Below are 25,335 nucleotides of genomic sequence, written 5' to 3' on the forward strand. Positions count from 1 at the left end.
GGCGACCATTGTGTTACCAGACTAACTGCAAAATCGGACTGTTCTTGGCCTTATTTAGACAATGCCTACGTACTTGTCATACGCGGAACCACATCATCATCTTCTTGTCCGGTAAGATTGAACAGGTGGTAGTCATTTTCCTTTGTCTTCTTCTTCTTCTTCTTCTTCTTCTTCTTCTTCTTCTTCTTCTTCTTCTTCTTCTTCTTCTTCTTCTTCTTCTTCTTCTTTCTTCTTCTTTCTCTACTTCTTCTTTTCTGGTACTCATACTATCATTACAAAATCTCTGTGGCGCATCATTACTCAAGCTCAAGGGTAGGCAAGAAATAGAGAAATAGAGAAATAGAGCGAATAGGGCGAATAGAGCGAATCGAGACATGATCAGCATACTCCATACAGAAGCAGACAATCCGCCCATACCCGCACATTCCCGCCCATTCCCGGCACACTAAACTCATCTTGAATGGCGAGCCTATTTTCTTCATGTCTGGGGACTATTTCTCTATTACGGGACGTCTACCCGAAGAACGGAGCCACGGCTCACTCACCAGGGCAACATGAGCATCAACTACTGCCCATTTGCGGACATCCGTACACCATCGTGTGGCGGAGTCCTTAAAACACCGCGCTTAGTATTTCCTTTGTCATGGAGTTAATATTTAACATTATGAATACTTTACCCCCCCTGAAATGAATACAAACATATGTATCTCATGCCTCCATAACCTCAACGACGACCAAACCGGCGGCCGTTGATGCATTGATGCCTTTTCATAACGTGTCCTCCCTCCCTTCCTTCCTCATAGGTACACCATACGCCGATATTCGTTTACCCGCTTTATCAAAAAAATCAATCATCAAGCGTTACACAGCCGAGAAAATCACGTGTATCTTGCCCAACCCTCAGCCTCATCGATAGCCAACATTGAACCCCTACCCAAAACCTCTTCGAAAAAATATCATGGATCATTAGGCCCTCTATACGTCTTCTGATAGGAGCATCGAGTGATATTCCGGCTCGACCGCAGTCTCAGGATCGGTGTAGTTGACAGGCTTGTGAATCCGCACAACCCACAGGAAATAGTCCTCGAGAACACACAGGTTCAACAAAAGGCCGTTTGCGTTCCAAGCAATGCCGCAAACCATCGCTCCGGCAACAGCGTCCAAGATAAAGTGGTTGGCGGTTGCAACAATGGCCGTGAAGATGAGTGCTGGGTAAGATAGGCCCAGAACACCGATGGCCACGCGCTTCCAGGAGTTGGGTCGAACTCCATTGACGGGGAGAGTGGCAACTGTCAAGCCAACAAGGAGAGAGTAGCCAAAGTGCAAAGAGGGCATGGCAGCTATCAGAGTAACGAGGTTAGTTCATTGTCACTGACATGAGACGAACGGGGATATTTTCAGACGCTTACCATATTGATTGCAGAATCGGTTCGTTGTCCAAACGCTGCTCTCGCCCGCGTTGCTGTGAACGCTGTCGACAAATCCGAAGCTCTTCGCCTCCGCAGCGTCAGGTCCGTTATAGTTAGGATCGCTCAACAGCCGAGGTGGCATGCAAGGCCACAAAGTGAAGACGACAAATGCAATGAGGTTGCACATGGCCATTGTTCGACGCCTAGCTTCATATAAAGCAGGTCCAGCAGATATGATATCGTGTCGGGCTCTGCCGCTCGTTCCCCGACGCTTTTGAGAGGTAGTGAGGTAGAACAATGCTACCAGGAAGAAGATTGTGCCAGGAATATGAATAAAGGAGTAGACTCTGTTTATCCAATGCAGCAGGACAGGGCGCTCCAAAAACCATTGTTGAAAGGCCACTTCCCAGAAGATACCGAGGCGTTGTTCTAGATGAACCAGCTTAAGGGCATGCTTTCGCGCGACATGGACAGTTCCCTCGACAATGGTGACCGCAGTAAACGCTCGGCCCAGTTGGTATACCTATCAGAAAAGCGAAGAGAGATTAGTCTTACGGATCACGGATCACGGGAAAGTGCGATGCAGCGACAGATATCAGCGGTTCGACTTACCCAATAGATGAGAGCCCAATACCACGCTTCAACAAGGAAGGGAAACTTTTGGAGTACTCGACTCAGAAGTCGATCCTTGAAGACGAGAGTGTTCGGGGTTGTAACAGTCTTCTTGAATCCGAAAAATCGAATGTTTCGCCGCCGGGATGTGAGAGACCAAGGCGACTCGTCCTCAGATGAGAGGGTGGGCGACGACGACCCAGAGCTCCAAGTAGGGCTGCCGCTATCTGTCGATGTTCGCCTCTTTCCAAAGTCATCTCGTCGTTTGTGACTGGTACTGCCGCCAGCCCAGCCTTGTGTCCCCTTCCAAAAGTCATAATCTTTGTTCCTGTTGAACCAGGCACCGCCAAAGAGAAGCGACACGACCACGAATGGCTCCAGGAACGCACCGACAGCCATGGTGAAAAGAGCACAGATATTAAAATTATTGTCGGCTTGTGGCAAATACATTTAACTGACAGGAAATGGTCATTGAAAGAGTTACCAGCTCTTCAAAGGCAACTTCGAAGGTGAAAGAAAAACGCCAGATGATGATAACGAGAATCAATCAATCAAAGGACATAAGGGGAAAGGAGTTTAAGAAGGACGAGGTAAGAAGACAACAAAGAGGTCCAGCAGGCTTGCTAAGCAGAGGACCGGAGGCGATAAATATGAACCAGGCACTCGAGCTATGATGGAATGCGCGACCAGTGGATTATGGAGCAACGCAGGCACGTACAGGTACACGAGCAGCAGGACATCACGGAACGGCGCCACGGGGGAACGGACTCTTTTGGGTGCCAGAGTCGGCAACTTCTCCCATGCCCTTTGTTCGAGTGTCTCGTAATCACGAGCGGACCGTGGCGTACAATGGCCACACATTCATCGCAAGTACCTGGACCAATTCCCATACGGAGACATACGAGTGCAAAGCTCGGCCCCGAAGCCACACTGGGATAAGCACGGAGGGAGGGCCTTCTGTGAAAGGGAGGGCCCTATTCAGGCTACCAATGAAGCCGCCGAGGTGATGCAGCGTCATGGATGTTGGGCTAATGGTATCATCTAGGTGTGATGGGTATTGGGTTTTGGCCACACCCCCTTGCTACCTCGTACCTTGGTTGCGACCTTTGCATTCTCAACTTTAACTCGGCAAAGTTCCCGAGAGCATCTTCAGAATTATCTTGCCATGCTGTCAGCATCTAACCCCTGGAAAGACAAAATTCTCCTTCCCGATGTACCCGTTTACGCCCAGGACTTATAGGATGCTGCAAACAAGAAGGGCAATACTTGTTCAATCGCAAAAGACTCGGGGCCTTAGCGCCCATCCGAAACCCGGATAGGAAAAAAAAGGTCCTAATCTTTCGGAATGGCGCTCATAGAAAGGCGCCGAGACCCTCTTCTCCATGCTTCGACACCTGCCTGATATCCAGGACCCATAGTATAGAGTGATGGAGGACAAGGGACGGTCTTTTTCAGCGGCGGACTAACACACAAAAACATCCTTCGCCTGCACGGTAACAGTACCCGTCCTCTTGGTACTCGTATTAATTACCATTCAAGGTTCTCCTGCGGATCACGTCGAAAGCAACGGCAACTTGATGCCGGTCTGGCGAGTTGAAGTCTGCAGCCAGATATTGCTAGGCCACAATGGGCCAATGGGTTGTTATCTCATCCCTCGGAGGTTCCAGCTCGAACCCGGTCTGGTCCCATCTTTCAGCAGCTGTCGCGTGCCTCTGCTCCACATCTCGGTCTTGACTGGTCCGTCACATTCGGCATGGGTGGGTGGCACAGTATCAATATGGATCGTCTACTGGGAAGACCGGCGGCTGCTGTGTGGATGGTGTTGATGGTGTCGCGTGACTTGTGTCAGGGAAACGAGAACGAAGAAGACCGGTGCTCACATCATAAAGCTTCCCTCCACGACTGGGCTATAATCGGCTTTTCAATCCGGATCTCACTCAAAAGAGGCAAAAGGATCGTCAACAGCCTCCACGAACGGTGCTGCAAGTGGCTTACAGGATTTATACTAGCAAAGCGCAAAGAAAAGAGCCTTTGCTCGCATACGCACTGTGCCGAAGCTTAACTACCGATTTGTTTTGTCTTCTCCCTACCTCCGCGCGTCTGTGGCAGCCGAGTTAAGAGGTGGATTCTGACTTTCTAGCGCCACAAAAGCTTTTGCCAAGACCAAAAGTCGTGCCGTCTTATTCGGTGAGTATGGTCTGGCGAAGTCAATTAATTGGAAACCGGGGTTTTTGCCTCGTGCAAATGCGCAAGGCGTCCTGGGCACCGCGTGGCCATCGAGGGGAACCACGAGCACGGAATATCAATCATTGGGTATCTCAGGCGGCGGAAGAGATGTTGAAGTCGAACCAAGGACTGCAGGTACCTGGAGTTCTGATATGAGGAACCCCTTACACATAAAATTCTAATACTGTGGGCAGCAATGGGTCTCACTAAGCTTCTCCAACTCAAAATTCTCAGCTCTCCCGGATTGTCCGGAAATTGATAGCCTTAGTCGTTGACCTCAGTTACCCGTTTGTCGGCTCCTGTTGACGTCCGAAGTCCGCTTAGCTCCCACACGAGTTTTGCAATCTGTGGCCCGTCGAATCGAATGAGCACGTGCTCTTGTTGCTTGTAATGTTTGTCTCAAAGTCCGGCGAAGCATGTTAGCGGCGGAAGGCTGGGTGCCGTTTCTTCCCTGATGACGTTGAAGTTACTTGGAGATGGTACCGACGATCAGAACGATTACTATTCATCCGAATGTCTGATCACTGAAGGGTCCCGAAGCATGCCTACGGCATGACGATACTCGTGACCGCAAATGCGAGCACGTCGTAAGAGATGACAAAGCAGTGTCTAAACTTGGTACCTGATTCTTTGACTGGTTTGCCAAGATGAGCCCAAGCCAAAAGGGGGGAGTGCGTTGATATCGTGGGGATCACATAAAGCGTGGACAAATGGGAGTGGCGTTGCGGTTCTCAGCGGCGAATCCGTCTTTCCAGATGAGAAGCTGTTCGGTTGCTTTGTTTTTCTTAGCGATGTTGCAATGGTCACGGTTGACGTTTACCAAGTAAAGGCCTCTCTTGATCAAAGAGCCTTGGAAGCTAGTCTAAGGTGGATTGGTCATCAACTTTGCTACACTTTTCTTGGCTTTGCTGCAACTAACAGACAGTTACAGCATTAGCGGTCGAAACAAACGGATTCAATTGGTTTGTTCAACGCTGCAACAATGAAACAAGCCGATTAGCTGGTTGTCGTCGATTTCCTGCTTGCGATTTGCGCTGCAAGTCTGATATCGTGCTTATTCCCTGCGCCGATCTGCTCTACTCAGCATCTCGATTGCCGAGATAGCGTCCGATTCGAATCCTTCGGGGCTTGGTAGCAGCAGCGCGGATCTTTGAGACTGTTGACAAAGCTGGGCAAATCCCACGCTAATACCAAGTTGCTGTTAGACAGCTATTAGACCCCGTTTCTTTTCCATTTCAGATATAATCTGCGAGCGGAACAAATAGCCCATGTCGGGGGTTTTGTCCTTGCCAAATTAATGTTGACAGGCACGCTATACTAGAGCCTTCTCCACCGACGACTTCCCGTGCACGACAATGTCACTACTATCCTAGTCTCAAGAATCGTTTCCAGAGCACTGGCGCCGCCATCGTGGCTGTGCTTGGTAGATCTAATCAGATGCATCGGGAGCCAGGAGATTACTCCTATTCAGCTCTGGCTCCTCGCAAGGGCTGCACTCCATGTCTGCTTACTTGAACTCTTACGCCCGATGAACGATTTCAATCCTTAGGCTACCTATTCTTAGACGATTTTATACGTATAAAACCCAGTCTTGGGGTCAAAGTCAACGAATTCCCCGTCTCTCAGAGCTTCGTTGCCATCTTGCCTCACATCACTTATAAGCTTTGTGAGACCATCGAAGTAAAATCGAGTCGATCCAATCCGACGGAACACCCCTTTCTCGTTTGTTGCATTCCCGACAAGATCCAACAAAATGGCAAATCCAGAGCCATATCCGTCGTCCTTTTCAAAATACCCTATCATGAGATACATCTCCCGGTCATCCACCCATTCGTCCAGCCTGCCTTTCCACGTGTCGAGAGAGAAAGCTTGCCCGTCATGCTTCCACGCTTCCGTACCGTCGCTCCGCAGGACCCTAAACTCTCGATAGAATCCGTTCTCCTTGTGGTCTCTTGGTTTCTTGGCTACGCGGATTCGAAAGATTGGGCCGTGGAGTATGATGTAACCGCTTTTGACTGGGCCGAATGGCCCTCCTTCTGTTACTACGTTTACGTCCACCAGTCGCGGCATGCCTTTGGTTTGCTCATCTCGCGTCTCCTTCAGCGACTTGCCATCGTGGAAACGCACCAGTCCGTCTATAGAACCCCATGACCACGACGGAATCACGTACTCTTCGTCTTCGGAGCCTGGCTGGCTCATATGACGCTCTGCGTTCTCCCCTGTGCTCCAATGCAGGCCGAAAGGCAGATAACTTCGCCATGCGCCGGCGACATACTCACCAGGCTTGTCCACGGGCAGGCCGTTGATCTGACCGAAGAGCTGAGCTACTGCTCCAAATGCCACCAGCTTGTCTTTTCTTTTCGTCAGGGCTCGTTGATTATACTGAGAAGCTAGATAATCCCAGAACCAAATATCCGGAGTATGCATTATACGACGCTTGTCTATGTTAAAAAAGGAGAGCTTATCCGGCCAGGTGATGCTGCCAGGGCCGGTGAAGAACCTCGTTGGTTTGGTAGATGTCTCGCGGTAGATTGCATCGCTGATAGTGTTCCACCACCATTCACCATCTGTGCAATGCAACACGCGTGGGGACAGCGCATATTCTTGATATGTCCACCCACGACGGTTTAGGGGGGAAGAGACAATAGTGTTGTCGAACTCATCGTACCACGGGTTGGTAACTCGGAGCGTTTGCCCGGGCTGCAGCCCCCATTCCTGGATGAATCCGGTCCACGTCGGGCGGACTATGACGGTTCGGGGGCGAGGGCTTGGTGACAGACCAGTGGTAGGGTTTTTGGAGGCTGACGCAGCAATGGTGAGGTGAGAGAAGGCGTATACGGAAGCCATACGCTGTGCCTCGTGGAGCCAGTCGGAAGCAGAATCCTGAATGATGCAAAGGGAGTCGATCCAGAGATATGAGACACCAAGCTCAAGAGTCAAAGCCGCGGCATCACGAAACGTTGCGGGGAGATCACTAAACGCAATCCCACTGGTAAACTCGGCCAACCTCGACACGATCAGCTGAATGGGCATAGTATTGCCCCAGCTGTGAGAAAGGGCGATATAGGGAGTGTTGACGTCGAGCGAAACATTGGATCCATCGATTAGTCGCACTGTCGGCTCAGGCGTCCCGGCAGTCAGATAGAGAAGGCGAGTCGGGAGCTCCCGCACAAGACTCTTTGGCAGATCCTTGGCAAAGTCGCTCGTCTCATTGAGAAACCGGTGAACTCGTTCTATGGTGCTTCCTTGGTCCATCCAATCAATGTAGTGCTTGTTGTCCTCCTTGGACAGGTCTGAAGTCTTGTCAGCTCAAGGCCGCCACTACTAGAGAGATGAAAGCCATTCTCCTCTCTCATCTTATCTTCATCGCCAGTTGATTTGAGCTTACCATGAATGTCCAGGGAAATATCCTTCACGTTGCCCTCGCGCTCTCCTACTATCGGGTTCACATCCATGTTCCTATTCGCCGCCCAATCCGCATAAACATGATACCGGAAGATGAGCTTGCTTGTCTTGTTCTTCTCAGTGTATATAAAGACATAACCCTTGGCCTTTGCAATCTCCTCCTTTGCCCAGGCGGCCACTCCATACGGCTTCCGCCCCTCCATATAGTCCATGCTAATGTTATTCCGTGGATGAAGAGCATCAAGGGACAACACCACTGTCTGACAGAGCGCACACGACGCTCCCGACTTGCGCAGATCTTCGACTGAGTGGTGCGGATACGAGAGCGTCGGCGGGGCGCCGTTGCGGTGCACGTACGGCTCCATGCCGTGGTCGTACGCCGTTCCGAATGCTGGCTCCGGGTTGAACGGATCGGGTGGAGCGTTTGGCCTTTTGATGGCCCTCTTCCAGCCTCGCAGCTGAGGCCCCCATTTTCCAGCGAAGATGCCGGTGCAGACATCGCAGAGAGTAGATGTCGGGATTGAGTCTGCCATGATGGCTCTCCTTTTGTTTCCCAGCGGGAGCGCTTTGTGTTGATGGTTGGTGAAAAGAGCTTTTACAATACAAGAGACACTGGTAAACGAGATATTCTATGCAGTATAATCCCCAACTGTACACTTATACAATAGAAAGACATACGTAACTGCGTTAACTAAGACCATTGCTGCCTTGCTGGCTGCATGAAACACCGCATCTTGAGCCGCAGGGGGCGGAGTTTTTGACGAAATCTGACTTGCGTCGAATGGTCGCCGATCGTCAATTATACCACAACACGGGAAGCGGATTTTAAGTGCTAAGCTAAAAATATGCATAGTTGAGCTTCGTACTCCATAATCAGTAAACGACTGTCTAATTATAGAATATTTCAAGAGGATTCGTGGAGGATATATGTGACAGAACATGAAATGAAATGACTCATCGCATCAGGTGTAAATGATTGGCATACGTACAACATACAGCAGTATTATTGTATATGAATTAAGTAACTCATTGGCAACTATAACCAACATCTTAAGCCTCCATTTACCCCTAAAACAAGTTGATTCATCCAACAAGTACAGTAGTAAACTCTTGAGTTCAAATCCAGCCCTTTCAGCAATCCAACGCCATAAATCCAATTAGCCATACTTTTAAAACCATGCATGGCTTCTAATACCACCGTGAAACGCACTCTACGTGCTAGATTTGAAGCTCCAGCCATTAATCAGAAATCGTCTCCAGTAAACATATCCCAAGACGCCAAACCAATCGATGGTTCTCAATTCTTCTCCCCTGCGTAATCCATTTCATCTTCTTCTGCCATCCTGCCAAGAATGAGGCTCTGAATCATAAGCTCATCGCACAAAACACGGACATTCCTCGTCGCTAATGGCCCTTGAGATCTCCGCCGTTTCTTCCCCGTAGGCCCGGATATCGTGAGCACTGATTCGACGGTGCCGATAGATTCATCCATGTATAACCAGGTGTACGGTTTACCTGCCTTATCATGTGCCTCTAGTAGTTCGCGAGCTTGCTGTATCGTTGAGACCCATGAGATAGATGGTCCTAGTGCCTGGGCGAGAAACATGTACGGCTTCTTCTCCACGTCGCCCTTCTTCTTCTTTCCCTCATTCCGTGTCCTTGATTCATCCACAATTGCAAGGAGCTTTTCGCCTGCAAGTAGCTGCGGTCGATGCTCAATCATCTCTGCGAGTCTGGCATCCCCTGCATCGTATCGTCGTAAGCACCTAGATCTCACGGCATTCCCTAGGACAGCTGATGACCCAGCTGCAAGAAGATAAGGCTCCCAATCAATCAGAGCTCCCTTGTTGAGGCAAGTCATGACCCACTGATATGCTAGACAAGGCAATCCCAAAGCCAATGCCTGCATGTACTTGACTTTTCGCGAGTGACTGTCTGCTATCAGTGCGGTAAAACCATAGCTTAGATTTGATTTAGATAGACTGAGAGCATCTCCATCGCCGGCGACTGGCACATCGTAGGTGCCCATGACAGTAGAAGGCTCAAATAACTCTTCAAAGCCAGTTTCCAAGATGAGACCGCCGGCTTGCTTGATCTTTGTCTCCAGATTTGCACGCGTCTTTTGATTCCCCTTGTCAGGCGACATTGATATCGCAAATACCATGCCTTCAAACAGTCTTCGTCCGCGAAACGTGGATCCAATGCTTTGTTTAAATACTCTACTGGAACGCAGTGAGGAAATGCCTAATTCAACAGCACTGCTTGACGGCGATTGTTGCAGTTCATCGGTAGAACTAGGCTCCACACGCACAGATCGCATACTCGTTTTCGTCGGCTTGACAGCTGGCTGCGGAGTTTTCTCACTTGATTCCCGTCCCGGATTTCGAGCCCGCGTCTTTCGGCCCTGGGCCGGAGAATGTCCGCTGTCAGTGGACTTTGGTTGATCAAATACCGGGGAGGCTTGTGTATCTGGTGTATTTTTCTCAGAGATCACTGGCGTTGACAAGGCTGTTAAGCTCGACGACGTATGAGCCCCCCGATCTACCGCTCGACGGTGCACGGGTGTGAGAGGCGATCGCTCGCGCATTTGATTCCGAAGTGATGTTGCTACTGTCGCTGCGGAACGCAAGCTTGGAGGGGATGACTTTGGTGACTCTGATTCTGTGTTGCTTGTCTGCAATGGCTCGCCCTGTTTAGCCAATCTGCGAGTCACGGCTGATCTAGTAGGTACAGCAGGTGCATCGCTAGGAATCTCAACCCCTTTCTGAGCTTCAGGATCTGGCTCAGCTGATGTTCTCTCGTTAGGTTCTGAAGAAGTAACGATTCTTTGCCGACGACGGCTCTGTGCTTGTCTACCGTAGATTCTTTGCGCATGTCGACGAGGTGGAGGCAGTGATGAAGTATGTAATTCGTTATGGGCCTCCTTTTCTCTCACTTCATTCTCGATTAGCGGAGGCAGCTCGGGTTCAGAGGCCACTGGAGGATCACGCTGAGCTCCTGCTGATAGAGATCTCACAGGGCTAGTAGCAGGAATCATCTCCTCAGAGGCCGCCTCTTTGCTCTTGCCTGGTCGAATAGCTGCAACTCTTTTACCGCCATCGCCCACTATTGCATCCCTGGGAGTTGCTTTGGTGGATCCGGCTGATAGGCTCTGTTCAGGCAAACTTGATGCTTTGCGAGAACTGTGTAGTTCATTGCCAGTATTAGCAAGCTCCGTTTGGCCTGAGCTTGCGTTTTTAGTAGAAAGCACCTCTTCCTCACCACCCGAGGACAGCTTTCTTCTTTTTCGGTTTCGACTTTCGCTTAAATCTCTCCGTGAAGGTATCTGCACCCTCACCCTCTCCATCTCTTCTGCAGCCTGGCGTCTTATCTTCTCCATCCTTTTCTTATGCCTCGCTCTTTTACTGGCATCGTCTGAGTCACTATCAATGGCCTGCGGGACCTCCACTACTGCTTTGCGTTCTTGTGATTTTTTCATTGGCTCATAATGAACTTGGGGTTGTCGATTCCCGTATGGCCTCAGCGGCTGCGCGGTCGGCGATTCCGGGATCATGTCATCTTGAGCATCTTGATCACCGTCCAAGGCTTCTTCTTGGATTGGAGACACCCTAAGCTTTTTTGTGTTTGTAGTGATATTATTCGGTCGACTAGGGCTCGATGTATGCACAACGGTTGGTGAGGACACATTGTCACGGTTCCTCAGAGGAGATGTCTCGATTATGTTCAAAGAAATCGCATCGGGTAGTATGTTTGGTGAAGGCCGAGAGGATGTAGGGCTGTGGAGTTTGATAGCAGAAGTCACCACGGGAGTCTGCTCAAAGAGCTGTGTTCCTGCAAAAGGGACGCCGGCGTTTGCGTTGTGCTGAACAGCAAAAGGATTCTTCGGTGGCATCGGTGTCTCTGGCAGGAGAGGGCCGGGCTTCAACGGAGTGTAGCCATGGCTTGACCGCTGCTGTGAAGTCAGGTCTGGCACCCTCCATTCGCCACGAGTATTTTCGAAACCTGCATCTTCCGAAACTTGAGACGAAGGCCGCACGCCAGGACTCAAGTTCCCAAAGTTGACAGCGCCGGTATCGTCAGCTTGCAGCGTCCGTTCACGCTCGTCATGCGAGCGCAATGTATCAGGCGGTGGGCTCGAGCGCGGAGGTCCGTAGAATTGGCCATAGTCCCGTTCGACATTGAGCTGCGTAGGCGTTTGCTGTGACGTGTCCATTCTTTTTGCTTGTGGCCTACCGGCGCCAATTGGCACGGCAGGGGGTTCGTCGCTCTGGTTGGAGGTATCGTGGTTGTGCGGAGGGGATGGAGAATGTGCATTTCGGCCGAACGGGCTGCTCGCGGCTATGACAGCATCGTCCAAATCTTGTTCGCGGGACCCTGGTCGCGACGTTGGTTGGTGAGTCCGGGGGTCCTCGCGTCCCACTCTGTGAATTGTGCCTGTGCCTGTGAGATTATTCACATCGCCGTGGGGAGTGGCAACAGATCCATGTGGCGTCAGTTGCCGCTTCTGCTTCTTTATTTATTTTTCCCACAGGGTTTTGTCAGCTTTCACGTGTCTCTCTGGCTGTGTGGATTTGGTTTTGTTTCCATCAAACGCAGCAGTCATACGAGAGGGTCGCTGCATAACGAATAAATACGTGCTACGGGGCTTGCACAAACCTTGGAACCATCTTGCCGATGAACAGCTTGCCTTGGGCTTGAAATGACCAAGTCTCCAGCCTCAGCCTCAGCATCATCATCCTCGACGCCTCCTGCAACACTTTCACTCTCTATCCCGGTCTGTGGCTGCAATGCAAGGGGCTCGTGATACTAATTGGTCAAAATGCTGGTCAGCGCGGGAAACGACCCTGGCAAGCTGAGGTACGTACCGTTGCGGCTCGGAACTCTGCATTGAGAGCATCGAGGATGGCTTGGCTGTCTTGCGATTCTGGGTTTTCCTCCAATGCCAGTTGCTCAGCTCGCGTGAGCGGCCGCGATCGAGTCATCATGATGGCATTGTCTCTTGATATAGAAGATTGAGTAGCAAAGCTCGAGTGCAGTGAATAAGGATCTGGCGGGGCATTTGGCAGAGAAAGGGAGTACCATGGGGAGTGTCTCTCCAGTACGCCACAATAACGCGCTATCACGTGCATGAGCAGTTCAGTGAGAGTCAACTATCTAAATGCTACAGCACTATTGGCATGGCTGCCTAATTAGATAGGGTAGTCGCTATTCAGCACCTCAAGTTTTTCTACCCAGCATCCAGTGCCTCACATTTAAAGCCTTCTGGGCAGTGATAACACCAGATACTACCTAGAGGAAAATAGCAGCACGTATAGTAACGAATATTAGAAGAAAGTACTAGGTACCTAGCAATAATAGTAGGTAGATAGTAGTGGAAATATTCCCTTCCAAGGGCATTGTAGTTAGAGCTAATTAATGGATGGTATGAATCGTAATATGGACCTGTAGATAGTGACACCTCAACTCTGTATCTTCGCTCAGTCAATCAACATCATGATACTACCTAGCAAAATTATCCAAACAATTATCATTCATAATACCAACACTATACTTTGAGCAATCCCATGCAAAACACCATGCCACAAAGGAAAATGGGTATAGATCTCATCACATCTCAAATCTCAAATCTCTACATCTCATACGCTATATATCATGAATACTCGTCGTCATCATCATCCCCCCAACCACCTCCGGAATAATCTATAGGAGACTTGCCCGCCCACTTATTATCTTGTGAAGCTGCAGCCGGCTTTATCGGCGTAGACGGTCCAGAGAACAGCGGAGCAGGGGCCATGCCATTAGGGAATTGCTGCATCGAGGCATCGTTATTGGTATGCGCTGGTGCTTGGCTAATCGCCTGGTTGTTTGATGGCAGAAACTTCAGGTCAGACGATATCGTAGAGACTGATGCCGCATCTGATGCATCACGACTATGCATTGTAGAACCTCCCGGCACAGCTTGTTGAAATTGCATTTGCTGCTGAGCCATCGGAGCTGGTTGTCCGCTTTGGAAGCCCATGGGATACTGCTGACCTCCCGCTTGCATATGGAATGACTGGTTTGCACCCGGCATTGGCTGTGGAATAGGCACAGGGGGGAAAGTATGCTGCGGCTTCTGAACCACCGGGCTCTGGGCAGCGGATTTGGATCCACTACTCTTGAACCACTTTCCCCATGATTTTCTATTCTCCTTGGGACTAGTAGGAGACGTCTGTTGTTGCATTTGCAGGGGTGGAAGAGGACCAGGCTGAGCCACTGAAGGCGAGTTGGGAAAGTTCTGGGGAAGTACCTGTTGCTGGTGGTACTGCTGCGGAAGCGGCTGTGCATGCTGACCAACTGGTAATCCCTGCATAGGCATTGCCTGAGTCTGAATTTGGCCTGGTTGCAAGATCGGACCCCCTTGGTTCAGAGGAGGAGCCGACAGTGGCGCAATATGCATCTGAGGGGCTTGGCCATATGCCAGCTGCTGCCCCGGAGGAGCCACTGCTTGAGGTGGTGGCATTCCCTGGCCTTGGATAACATTCTGCTGTAAAGGTATCCTCTGACCCTGGATAGCATTCTGCTGCAATGGCATTGCTTGGCCTTGGATGTTCTGCTGCAGAAGCATTGCTTGGCCTTGGATAGCTTGGCCTTGATTGACATTTTGGCGAAGCGGCTGTACATTGCCTGGCGGCATCTGCGACATCATTTGTGGCTGCTGGTTATTCTGTGGTACTTGTTGTGCCTGAGTCTGTTGAGGAACCGGGGCCGGAGCCCCTTGCACAAACTGCTGCTGAGGTCCGCGTTTATCCAACGGAGACGTGAGCGTCGCAAAAGGAGGAGGTTTAGTAAGAACCTTTCTCTGGTTAACTTTCAACGGAGCTACGGCTGCGGCATGCTGAGTCTCGTCATGCTCCTGAATACTAGTCAAGAGATGACTAGATGAAGAAGGCCCCATGTTCGTGGGAGACTGTGGCGCATTTTGGATGGGCACATCGCCCGGCCTGGATTGACGTAGCGATTGGGACCGTTGCACCCCAGCTTGTCTTTGATCTGAGCTTGGTTGCATCTGAGGTTGGGGAGATGCCATGCCCTGTGAATTCCCCCCCATCACATTTGCCAGCTGTTGTTGTGGCATTGAGTGCCTCTTTGACCTATCGTGCCCAGCGCCAACAGGAGATGCGGATGGTTGTTTCCCATTGGGATTCGGAGCACCGCCATGAATTGGAGACTGGAGTGGCTCTTGAGAGGGGGGTCTCCCCAGTGCTGTATTCAAAGGGGGTACTGAGGATGAACTCTGAGAGCCAGGTGTGGAGGCAAAGTAGGCGGAAGAATTCGCAGATCCTCTTCGAGACTCTAGCGGAGATGGTGTTTCCATTGGAAGGCCAGATGAAGAACTCTCCGATCGAGATCGTATGGGAGACACTGGCAGAATCTCATCTTGAGTTCCCCGGCGCTGGACAGGCCGCATTTGAGGCGGTGGTGATTGGTGGCTCGCAAAATTAGCATAAACCCCTGGATGGGCGACACTCTGCGGTCTGGGAGGCTGCGAGTTTTGTACTGGAACAGCATTCTGTCGCGGGTCACCTCCTGATTGATAAGATGGCCTACGTTGCTGTTGAAGATGTTGTGCCGGGCCAGCCGTGGCCGAACGTGGCGCCATTCCAGCCGGTACTATCACAGACCCGGGAGGCGGAGGGCCTGTTCTGATAGGCATCTGTTGCGGCCGACCTGGAGCAGGCCCCGCTGACTGGTGCTGAAGAACAGGCATTGCACTTGCAGGCCTCATAGGTTGTTGGCTCTGCAGTGGTCCATATGGGGCCGCGACCGGCGGACCGTCGTCGAGCGGATATGGTGCTGTGACTGTACGAGCAATTGGCGGCTGGGGCATCGTCACCGGTTCTACTGGGTAGGGAGGCTGAGCTGCGACTTTGAGTGGGACGGGGGGTGCAGCATATTGTTGAGCAATCTGTAGATTAGATTTCGATGGGCCTGGTTCCGTTGTATATGGTCGTTGTATAGGAGCGGGAGGTTGAGCAGTTGCGATGCCAAAAGGTTGCTGAGCTGGAGCTGGGGGGTTCTGTGGTGGAATTTGCTGTGCGACAACTGGGGCCGGAGCTGGGACTGGAGCTGGAGCTGGAGTCGGGACGGGGGCGGGTGTCATAGAAGGCGGGTGTTGTCCATGTGCAACAAGTCTATACCCCGATGATCGAGCATCTCTATTAGTAGGGTCTGTACCAGAACCTTGCTCCGCGCCTTTTATGGCATCCTGTCCCTCCGGCGCCTGTCCAGGTTTTCCTCGAGCAGGCCGAAGAACGGAAGGGTATTTGACCACTCCGGGAACAGAGTTATCTTGAAGTTGTGCGTCATTTTGCCCCTCGGGAGCCACAGGGGTATTAGGAGTCGGTGCCGGGGGCTGCTGTTGTTGTTGCTGGACGACTGAGTTTCGAGCCGGCTTCAGAACAGAGGGAAATCGGTCAACCGGTGGCGTGGACTCGGTACTCGGCCTCATGCTCAAGTTCAGCGACGCCTCTCGTTGCAGAGCTGGGCTCATTATCCGTGCCGGAAGTGCGTTCGCGAGCTGTACGGTTTGCTGAAAAGCTTGGCCTGGCGCATAAGCTTGATAGTCCTCCTGTGTCTGGCCTCTGCCAGCATAGGCATTGTAAGCGGCGCTGGATTCTCGAAGTGTCGGTTTCCTGGCAATCTTGAACTGGTTTGGGACGTCATTGCCTTGTTCTTGAGATGGGCTCTGAGCCTCGCTCTGCTGCTGCTGTTGCTGCTGCAGCTCCCTTTGCAACTCTTCTTCTTCCCGTCTCTTCCGCTCCTCTTGTCTCTGTTGCACACCACGTTGCCTCTCCTCTTGCTGTCGCCTCACCTCCTGTCGTCGGAGCTCCAGCTGTTGTTCCTCTGTCAATTTTTCTTGCCTTACAGCTCCCTCCTCCAAAGGAGTAAATTCAACCGGTAGCTCCACATAACCAGGTCGTGGTTCCGTCTCAATCGGCGCCATAACGTAGTTGTCCGCCAGTTCAATGGGGTCGGGGTGTGTCTCGACACGGGCGGATGCTGTGTGTTCCGTCGGCATCTCGGCCACAAAACCCACGGGATCAAACTGGAGATGCATCGGAATGGCGGTTTCAACAGGAAGCTCGTACATCTCATAGTGGTAGCCTCCATCATCAATTGGTGCACTCGCCTCTCCCACGATATCACTTCCCATGACATACTCCTGCGGGGATACCAATGTTGTTTGCTCCTCATGATGCATTATAGGTGGTGGCTCAACAGCTCGTCGGTCCACGACAGTCGTAGATCCACCGGCCACAGTCTCGGTCGTCCGTGTCATTGGCGTCGTATTCTGGCTCACCATGGGGCTGACACCTCTATTATCCGTCGATTGTCCACTCTTTAGCTCTCCCACAACCGTCCTCCTCGCGGCCTCCTCCTCCTCTTCATTCAGCGGGCTTACATCCGTATATGCGCCTGGGCCTAGAAACATGAAGTTCTCGGGCTGAAACACTCCCTCCTCTTCCTCGGCCTCCTCCACATGACTGTCCTCCCTCCCGAAATCGTCCTCCCAGACTGCACTGACGGGCTGCGCCGTTGCGGACATGCGCGATCTCCATCCATCTCTGTCTTCAGCGCGGCCGGTCCCGCTGACGCTGGCATGTCGTTTGACTTGTTGCTGCGACTCGAGCCGCTCCTCGGGTGCAAGGTCTGGCGCCGGAGACCTGGCGTCGATATAGTCGGGAAACTCGTCGCCCGCATTAGGGAAATGGTACTGGACATGACCAGTAGGCTTGTATCGGTAGAGCCATCGACTGCCGTCATAGTCCCACTCCCAGCCAGTTGGGAGAGTGGCCATGATAAGCCGCTGCTCAGCTCTTCAGTCCAAACAGGCGACACACGCAGAAGCTGCCTCCGCCAGTCGTATCATAAATTAGAATGCAGAGCGTCTGGGCCTGAAATGCGTATCTAAAAGCCTCGTATCGAATCGGATCGTCTCGTTCAGCCGCACCTTTGTCGCATCACCGCGGAAGAGCAAGAATCGTCAACGCTATGCATGGGGAAGCGCTGTATTTGATCGCAGCAAGAACAAGAGCCCGAGTAGCCCGGCATTCAATGTCGCTCGCAAGATGAAATGCGTCCAAACAAAGGATCCAAGCAGCAGGGACCAGAATGAGAGCGGCCGAGCTGTTCGCTGCCGGTAGATTAAAAAAGATAAAAATAAACAAAGAGCTGACAGCTTGCAAATGCAGCAAATGAAGGGCCGAGCTGAAGCTGATCCCGCTGCTAACATGCATCCAAGCCACTGCGGCTGGGGCTCTCGAAGGGGTCCAGGCGGGGGGCTGCTAACATGGAATCCATCCATCGCTATTGGAATTGCAACTGAATCCAATGGACGCCTTGTTAGGCACACTTTCGTCAGCCTCTAGTCCATTCCTAGACAGCTTCTTTCGCCAGGGCTTTGTTCCATGAGAAGCTTCTTTGATTCGTCTACCTCTTCCATTGGTCATATCTCGACAAAGCTTCGTATAAGAGTACAACCTGGAAGCCTTTTCGCATGGGTCCGCAGCACCTGGCTTTGCCCTTGTCGTTGTCATCACCATCACAGCCCCAAATCATCATCTGGAAATCCTTTGGTTTGGCGGAGCTTTAATAACATTTATGCCGCATCTCTCTGTGTATTACTCTAGGAAGGTAGTTGTAAATGAGTAGACGATAATGATTCTCATTGAATCGGTCGGTAACATCTGACGTTGCTCCACAGACAAAGACTGATTTAGGACTACAAACAAAAGATACGCTGCATGCACTTCAGACGGGGTTATGTGTTTATCTAAATACTTATTTACACAAGTAGTTATGATTTTTTTAATTGCTCTTACTATAAAACAAGACTCTGGATGACCACTCCCATGTAAAAGAACAAAATGTCGCCTCCAACCTGAAACTCTTGTCAGCATCAAAACGGGAGGCATTTGATGCAATCCGCGGGGTACTCGAATCTCCTCTTCCCCCCTCCGAATTGACATATCTTACCTGTACTTATTCCACCTCTTTCTTTGTTCAAATGGAATCCGTCGCAGTCTCTATTCAAGACGTTATTAATACAGCAAATCATGCAAGGGCAGATCAAATAGATGTAGATTATTTTGCGTCTGACACGTCCAACTGCACTTTAAATTGCCCAAAACCTTCCGATGACAGGTAAGTATTAGCCCATACTCAAAATACACTTCCAAACATGGATATTATCCCACTAAGATCTTTCGACTACCCTTCCCTATAGGCATCGTAAAGCCGCCTCGTTTAACAGAGCCTCGTTCCAGTTCGACCATGTCACTCTTTCGGCAGGCCGTGGGTGCAGAGGATGCAAATTTCTGAGCCTCCTCTTATCGGGAATGTTCGAAGCCTACCCGGAATTCAGCCCGGACAATACGCAACTGAGATGGACTGAAGCACAATTTACACTAGAAGTCACACCCCAAAATGAGAGTCCTCGACATATTCAGTTCTTTTATCCTAGAGGTTAGCTAGCTTTAGACGTTAACCCGATGTAAGATTTATGAATGGATTCCATTGACCAGCTAACCTCTGGATAGGTGCAAAGATGAGAGTCTTCGGCATGCCTCCGTCAGGCCTATTGACTGGAGACACATCTTCTTCCACGTCTTTCGATAGAGCAACCAAACTGATAAAACAGTGTGAAGATGGTCACTCGAACTGCAACTCTGGGCGAAACGTCCCACTTCCCAAAAGACTCCTTCACGTAGCTAAAATCAGCAACTCTAACGCTGATGTTGGGATAAAACTTGTGACGACTGAAGGCAAGACTGGAACATACGCTTGCCTTTCTCATTGCTGGGGTGATCCGACGCTGATCCATACAAAAACATTATCATCCACCATCGACGAGTATTTCGACTTTATTCCATGGACAAAACTGCCCAAGACGTTTCAAGATGCTGTCATCCTATGCCGAAAATTCTGCATCGAATATCTATGGATCGATTCTCTTTGCATCATCCAGGATTCTCGCAGTGACTGGGAAGTAGAATCTACCAAGATGGGCAACATATATCGAAATAGCTACATCACCATAGCTGCATCCGCATCCCCCGGCTCCTTTGGCGGATGTTTCTCCAAGACGAGACCGGATCACTGCATCGTCATAAAAGAACCAGAACAACCAGATGTATATGTCGGCATCAGGGATTGCAACGGCGCAGGAAAGAATACCAAAAATATGGAGGCATCCTTCTTCAAGCACTTCCCTCTCTTCAGTCGCGCATGGGTGTACCAAGAACGAATGCTCTCTCGCCGCCTTCTCTACTGCAATAAATCCGAGTTCCAAGTCGGATGCCAGGAAACACTCCAATGCGAATGCGGCTCCGGCCAGATAGCCCCCCATTTCTCGCCCGCCCCGAGAGGTTTGAATGTTGCGAGTCTCAAGGGGCCGGCGAGTTTGAAGCCAGACGAGCATGGCGGCGGCCTTGTCGGTCAGGATTTTACCAGTCTTCTGTACCGAAATTGGATGGAAGTCGTCGAAACATATGCAAAGCTCAATCTGACCAAGGGATCCGACAAACTTCCTGCGCTCTCCGCGACGGCTAGGATTCTTGCTGAAAACATGGGAGATGGGTATTTGGCGGGCATCTGGCGCAGTACCTTGATGGAGGGTTTACTCTGGTATGTAAGAGCACCGCTCTCAAAGCATCGACCAAGGGGCGAAGACTGGAGAGCGCCATCCTGGTCATGGGCAAGCATCGATTCACCATCCGGGCTGGGCTTCATCGCTCCAGCAACAAGATTCTCAAAATCATTTGAAGGAAAAATCGAAGCTGCAGAATGTGTCGTGGCCGGGCAAGATGATTATGGCCAAGTGACTTCTGGCTTCATCCGCCTCAAGGCATCCCTAGGACGCACATTCTGGCGTATTCGCTGTCGAGGGTGCACCACACCGGCCGGTAGGAAAGGCAAGGCCGGCTTCCCCCGCGCAGATTATACTCTTTATACGAATGAAACGTTTCCATTACCAGCAAAAGGTTGGGTGCCTTGCGAATTCAGGGAGCCACGGCTGGATGTTATGGGTGCAAGTCTTGGCTTCTTTGCTGATGCACTGATTGACGACATGACCCGATACGGCTTCTTTTCGTGCATTGGTAAAGGGTCGTGTAAGCTGGCCCCATGCTATCTGCTATATGTTCATCGTTTTGAAGGACGAGGTGGTGGAGTACGAAAGGCGAAAACTGGCGAAAGGGGAATTGATGCAGATGCTTTTCTGGTGTTGGCAGAAGTAAAGGGCCAGCCTGATACCTTTGAAAGAATAGGGCTGTTGACGATTACACACATTGCGCAGGCGAAGAGGGAGGAGTGGTTCCAAAACGTCTGGTCAGCGATCTTGGAACCAGAAAAGAGGGTTACACTCATCTAGAAGTTGACGATTACCTCGAGCCTCTTCAAGAGACTTGAATTCAACTCAAAGTTTAAAGAGAGTTCATCGATGCCAGAAATAGGATATCATGCCTGGCTATTCAATTGTTCTAGCAAGTGCTCGTGGCTGCTTTATACATCTAATCTACACGTGTAGTTTCTGCGTTCCGTTCTCTAATTCATCCATAACATATTAGCCATTATATGGATGCAACGTATTTCGCTGCTTCCATTCACCCGTCTCAGCCAGTGAGCACCGCTTTATCCATTCAAATAAATCATCATTTTGCGCCACCGATAATATTTGTCCAAAGACAATCTGCCCATCCGGTTGTCCGCCATAAAAGAAAAATGCAGTGCTAAGCTTGCTAGCGTGATAAAGGAGAGTAAGTAAATCGCTTCAACCAGAATAAACCCAATGACAACGTTCAAGGTTTGGCCCCAGCAAACCATTCAATCTATGCTCTAAATTCATTAAATAAAGGAAAAACAAAGGAGAAGGCAGAAACTGGGGGCCGGCCGTCAATATCATAAAATGGAGTGCACCACAGGCTTAGACCATGTCCCTGTGACTGTTGATGCTCCTAGTTCCGCTCCGTGCCCGCCCAAAGAAGCGAGACCGCGATTGGTTTTGAGAGTCGACTGACATGGCTGGGGCCAGTGCTGATGTAGTAGAGGCTTGAGCCACTGCGTCAGATTCCTCCTGCAGTCCCCTCTCCTTCTCTCGGATAGAAGCCATCCTCTGCATGTGGACATGTTCTCGTCGCTTCTCAAACACATCTTGGAACCCTCCAGTGATAGGTTCTTGATTCGGCACACTGCGAATGCTCGAGGTAGCGCGAGGTCGGCCCTGGGACTGAGTATCGCTGTTGCTGCTACCGTATGCAGGCGGTGCAGGCATATTTGCCCAGTACATTGGATGCTCTCGGCTTCCACCAGGGTCGACTCGAAGGGGTGCCTCGATGCCTACCTGGACCATCTGGTACATGAGCTCTGTGACAAATTTGTTGTGGCGGTTCAATCGAAGAAGTTCGTTTTGGAAGCTGCTCTTGTGGAAGAAGACCACGTTCATAGTGCACGATCGTACTTCTTTGAAGCCAGTCATCTCGGTGATGATGCTTGGCTGGTAATCCCGCTTGTTGTCCTTGACGAAGTCTAACATCCTGGCTTTGAGGTCGTCGATCAAGTGAGCCGGCGTCCCAAATCGCATCTCGAGGGGGATAACGTCCGAAAGTCCGTTGGATCGTCGCTGATTGAGGATGAAGACATTGTTGAGCAGCGAGTTCGGGGCTTGGACAATGTGACCCTGCATCTTCTTGAACTCGGTATAAAGCAGTGAGATTTCAGTGACATAGTAGTCATCACCTGTCAGTGTGGCTCCGGTGTTGCCGTAGATGGTGACCCGGTCGCCCACGTCAAACGGATGTTTGATGAAGACGAAGATGATGGACTGGAGGAATTCTTGGGCTGTCGCCTGGAGCATCCACGCCAGACCGAGAATCGAGGAGCCCGCAGACGCAAGGCCAGCGGCCGTCGAGTCTGACAGGATGGCGACGAAGACGATGATGGCAATGACGACAATGACAAACAGAAAAACTTTGTCAAGCTTTTGGATGACGGAGTCGAGATCCTTGAGTGATGCTGCGATGGCTTTCTTTTCGAGGTGAATTTCGTTGCAGACAGCCTCAAACTCATCCATAGAAATATCACCGTTGAGATCCTTGTCGAACATGCTGAAAGCCGCTTCTGCTTCCTCTACTGTTTCAAAGCCAGCCTGTAGGTCTTCCAGATGAACAGTCTCGCGGCCCTCACGAACTACGCTACGATAGATGAGGCGGGCTAGAGTGTGCGCCGAGCCAGTGTTGCGTAGCAGCTCAGCTACTATCTTGCGAGGGTGATTATTGTCAGCGCCTTTTCGACCCAGAAGATCGTTGCCGACTCTGCCAGCAGCGTGTCCAACTTTGCCCAGCACATGACGTGCATTGTTGTGGAAAACTTTCATGGGCGTCTGCAAGCCGCTGCTAGAGGGATTGCCGGCGCTACCCTTCCAAAAGGCATCGGTGCTTTCGAGCTTGGACTTTGCGTATTCGAAAAGGCAGACGAGTTGGCGGATATCAGCCTTGTTGTTCTCGATTCGAGTGGCGTATGTCCGCTGGTGAAAACTTTGGGCAATCCACTGGATAAGAATCTTTTCTACAAAGTTCAGCGCGGCCAGGACGAACAGAGCAATGATGACTTTGTTGACGACGCTGATCCAGTGCATGTGAACGTTTCCGGAATCGCCATCTGGGACGGGGGCACGATGTCCGTCCATAGTGGGCTTGAAGGAGATGAGAATAGTGAGCCACCATAGAAACATGGCTGTGTGCAGCTCAAGACGCTGTCCAATGTCCCGCCACTTGTGGGCATTGGTCGATCCGACCATTCGAGCAACACCATGGAATAGAGACGGGATAAGATTCGTAATCATCCGCGTCACCCAAAGTGAGCACCACACAATCTCAAGCCAAATGCCAAACCACATGATGTACACGCCGCCTGTGCCGCCCACGGCGTGCTCAGTCCCATTGAACTTGAACGTGCCGAGCAGGACAGGAGCTAGAAGCAGGGCAGCACCAGGGATCAGGTAAATGATATACCGAAAGAAACGAGGAAATTTGCTGATAAAGAGCCATAATTTGTAGAGGGCAGCGTCTTTGTTTTTCTTCTTCTCCGGCGCGGCTTCTGTGGGGGCTTGGTTAAAGGCATCCTCAGGCTCGGGGTTGTGATGCCGATTTCTTGTCCGTGACTTGGAGGCCTGGTCGTGTTCCTGGTTTGAGACCATGCGCTCAGCGCGGAGAAGCTCAAGATCATCGTTAAGACGATTCGCCTCAGCACGCTGGCTTATCGGTGTCACGGCACCGTTGCCGTCATCATGAGTAGGGGCCAGCGTATTTAAGGTATTGAAGGTGTCGAGTGTCGGAGCCTCATATTTTTCATCATACTTTTCGTCGTACTGGTCGTCAAACTTTCCGTCATACGCCTCACCATCGTGTTCCTCAATCCGATTCATTTCTGAAGAACCACGGTACTGATGGGAGGAGGCAGGGGCAGCAGGAGGGGGAGGGACGGGAGGGAATGGCTCTCCAGCCATGGTGATTTTGAATTATCGAACTGTCCCGCAGTCGGAAGCGTATGTATGTAGTTGGCTCAAGCTCAAAAAAGGACGGTGGATCAAATGGGGAAAAAAGAAACCGTTGGCCGCGGTGTAGTATATAAGAGCACCAGAGACACACAGATGCAGCGAGGGGGAAGCAGATGTGCTAGATCTAGTAAAGATCAATTGCACTCAGACATCGGATCCAACGGGAGGCTCTCCACAAGCCAATGCTGGCCCTAATGCAATAAAGTCGATGTCAGAAGCACAGGGTCCGAGGTGATCGGCGTGGTGTTTGCTGGCGTAAGTGACGGGCTTGTGGAGCGAGTGACGAAACGATGCCGTTTGCTTAGAAGAAGCAAAGATCTGGGCAGCCAAGAATTTTAACGAGAGACAAGGTTCTGTCCAGCTCAGGGCGGGGATCCAGGCTTAAAAACAGACAGGACACAAGGGGGAAAAAGAGGAGACGACGATTCCATTCCTTGAGCGAGTTTTTTTTTCTCTCTCTCTTTATGATTTGATGGCAAAACTGGTTGCTGGCTATTCCAGGTTGTGTTAGCCCAGCATTACGGAGTCCCAGTATAGCCTCAAACTATGGGCTAGTAGTGGACATGGAGTCACATCACTGATATTGATAGCACCAGACAGAACCACTAATGTGGCTAGAAAAAATCTTCCCGGCGAGGCGAGCATATTCCGGGAAGGCTGCCAGGGACAGACAGCGCCATGAATGCCCGTTTTGTCCACGGCTAACCCTCTGTGGCGCCCAACGGTGCGCTTTTCGCCGGCCATGCAGCGCCTTCAGGGCATCTCTGCAGCCACAATTTCTGCTTCTGCCCTCTTTGCTCACCACTTGCAAATCTTTTCGCTGCCAATTGATCCATTTTCTACCCGCATGGCGGCAAACATGAACACACATTGAGGCGAGAAGCGCCTCGGTTAGCGCCACACCACTAGGCACAAGGAGCCTCCGGAGTGCCTCTTCCAGCTTAGCCGCCCTGCTGCCACATGTCACTGAAAGGCACAGAAGACGCTGGAAGCTGCTCCATCCTTGATCAATGTCTTCCATCATATCGGACCAGAACCAGAACCTCGTTTTTCCCACCCCGTCAGACGAGGACAAGTTGCAAGACG

The 25,335-nt window shown here is 51.0% G+C and overlaps 6 protein-coding genes across 6 annotated transcripts; 1 reads left to right on the top strand and 5 right to left on the bottom strand.

Annotated features, from left to right (window-relative positions):
- Positions 1–975: 975 nt before the first annotated feature.
- Positions 976–2,420, bottom strand: T069G_00458 (PAP2 superfamily domain-containing protein; the record flags this gene model as incomplete). Its single annotated transcript, XM_056167668.1, has 4 exons — positions 976–1,340; positions 1,410–1,616; positions 1,680–1,932; positions 2,022–2,420. 4 exons carry the CDS (start codon positions 2,418–2,420, stop codon positions 976–978), a joined length of 1,224 nt encoding a protein of 407 aa, XP_056032984.1.
- A 3,387-nt stretch (positions 2,421–5,807) lies between these two features.
- Positions 5,808–8,185, bottom strand: T069G_00459 (heterokaryon incompatibility protein (HET) domain-containing protein; the record flags this gene model as incomplete). Its single annotated transcript, XM_056167669.1, has 2 exons — positions 5,808–7,555; positions 7,636–8,185. 2 exons carry the CDS (start codon positions 8,183–8,185, stop codon positions 5,808–5,810), a joined length of 2,298 nt encoding a protein of 765 aa, XP_056032985.1.
- A 764-nt stretch (positions 8,186–8,949) lies between these two features.
- T069G_00460 (uncharacterized protein) lies at positions 8,950–12,637 on the bottom strand (the record flags this gene model as incomplete). The annotated part of the gene is made up of 3 exons (XM_056167670.1): positions 8,950–12,162; positions 12,309–12,458; positions 12,518–12,637. The coding sequence occupies 3 exons, from the start codon at positions 12,635–12,637 to the stop codon at positions 8,950–8,952; spliced, it is 3,483 nt and encodes a 1,160-aa protein (XP_056032986.1).
- A 665-nt stretch (positions 12,638–13,302) lies between these two features.
- On the bottom strand, positions 13,303–17,493 carry T069G_00461 (uncharacterized protein; the record flags this gene model as incomplete). The annotated part of the gene is made up of 2 exons (XM_056167671.1): positions 13,303–14,724; positions 14,806–17,493. The coding sequence occupies 2 exons, from the start codon at positions 17,491–17,493 to the stop codon at positions 13,303–13,305; spliced, it is 4,110 nt and encodes a 1,369-aa protein (XP_056032987.1).
- A 1,540-nt stretch (positions 17,494–19,033) lies between these two features.
- On the top strand, positions 19,034–21,066 carry T069G_00462 (heterokaryon incompatibility protein (HET) domain-containing protein; the record flags this gene model as incomplete). Its single annotated transcript, XM_056167672.1, has 3 exons — positions 19,034–19,160; positions 19,235–19,827; positions 19,900–21,066. 3 exons carry the CDS (start codon positions 19,034–19,036, stop codon positions 21,064–21,066), a joined length of 1,887 nt encoding a protein of 628 aa, XP_056032988.1.
- Positions 21,067–21,618: 552 nt separating this feature from the next.
- T069G_00463 (mechanosensitive ion channel domain-containing protein) lies at positions 21,619–24,198 on the bottom strand (the record flags this gene model as incomplete). Its single annotated transcript, XM_056167673.1, has 1 exon — positions 21,619–24,198. The coding sequence occupies one exon, from the start codon at positions 24,196–24,198 to the stop codon at positions 21,619–21,621; it is 2,580 nt and encodes an 859-aa protein (XP_056032989.1).
- Positions 24,199–25,335: the final 1,137 nt, after the last annotated feature.

The sequence above is a fragment of the Trichoderma breve genome, chromosome 1 (assembly GCF_028502605.1).
Source record: "Trichoderma breve strain T069 chromosome 1, whole genome shotgun sequence".
Classification (NCBI taxonomy): Eukaryota; Fungi; Ascomycota; class Sordariomycetes; order Hypocreales; family Hypocreaceae; genus Trichoderma; species Trichoderma breve.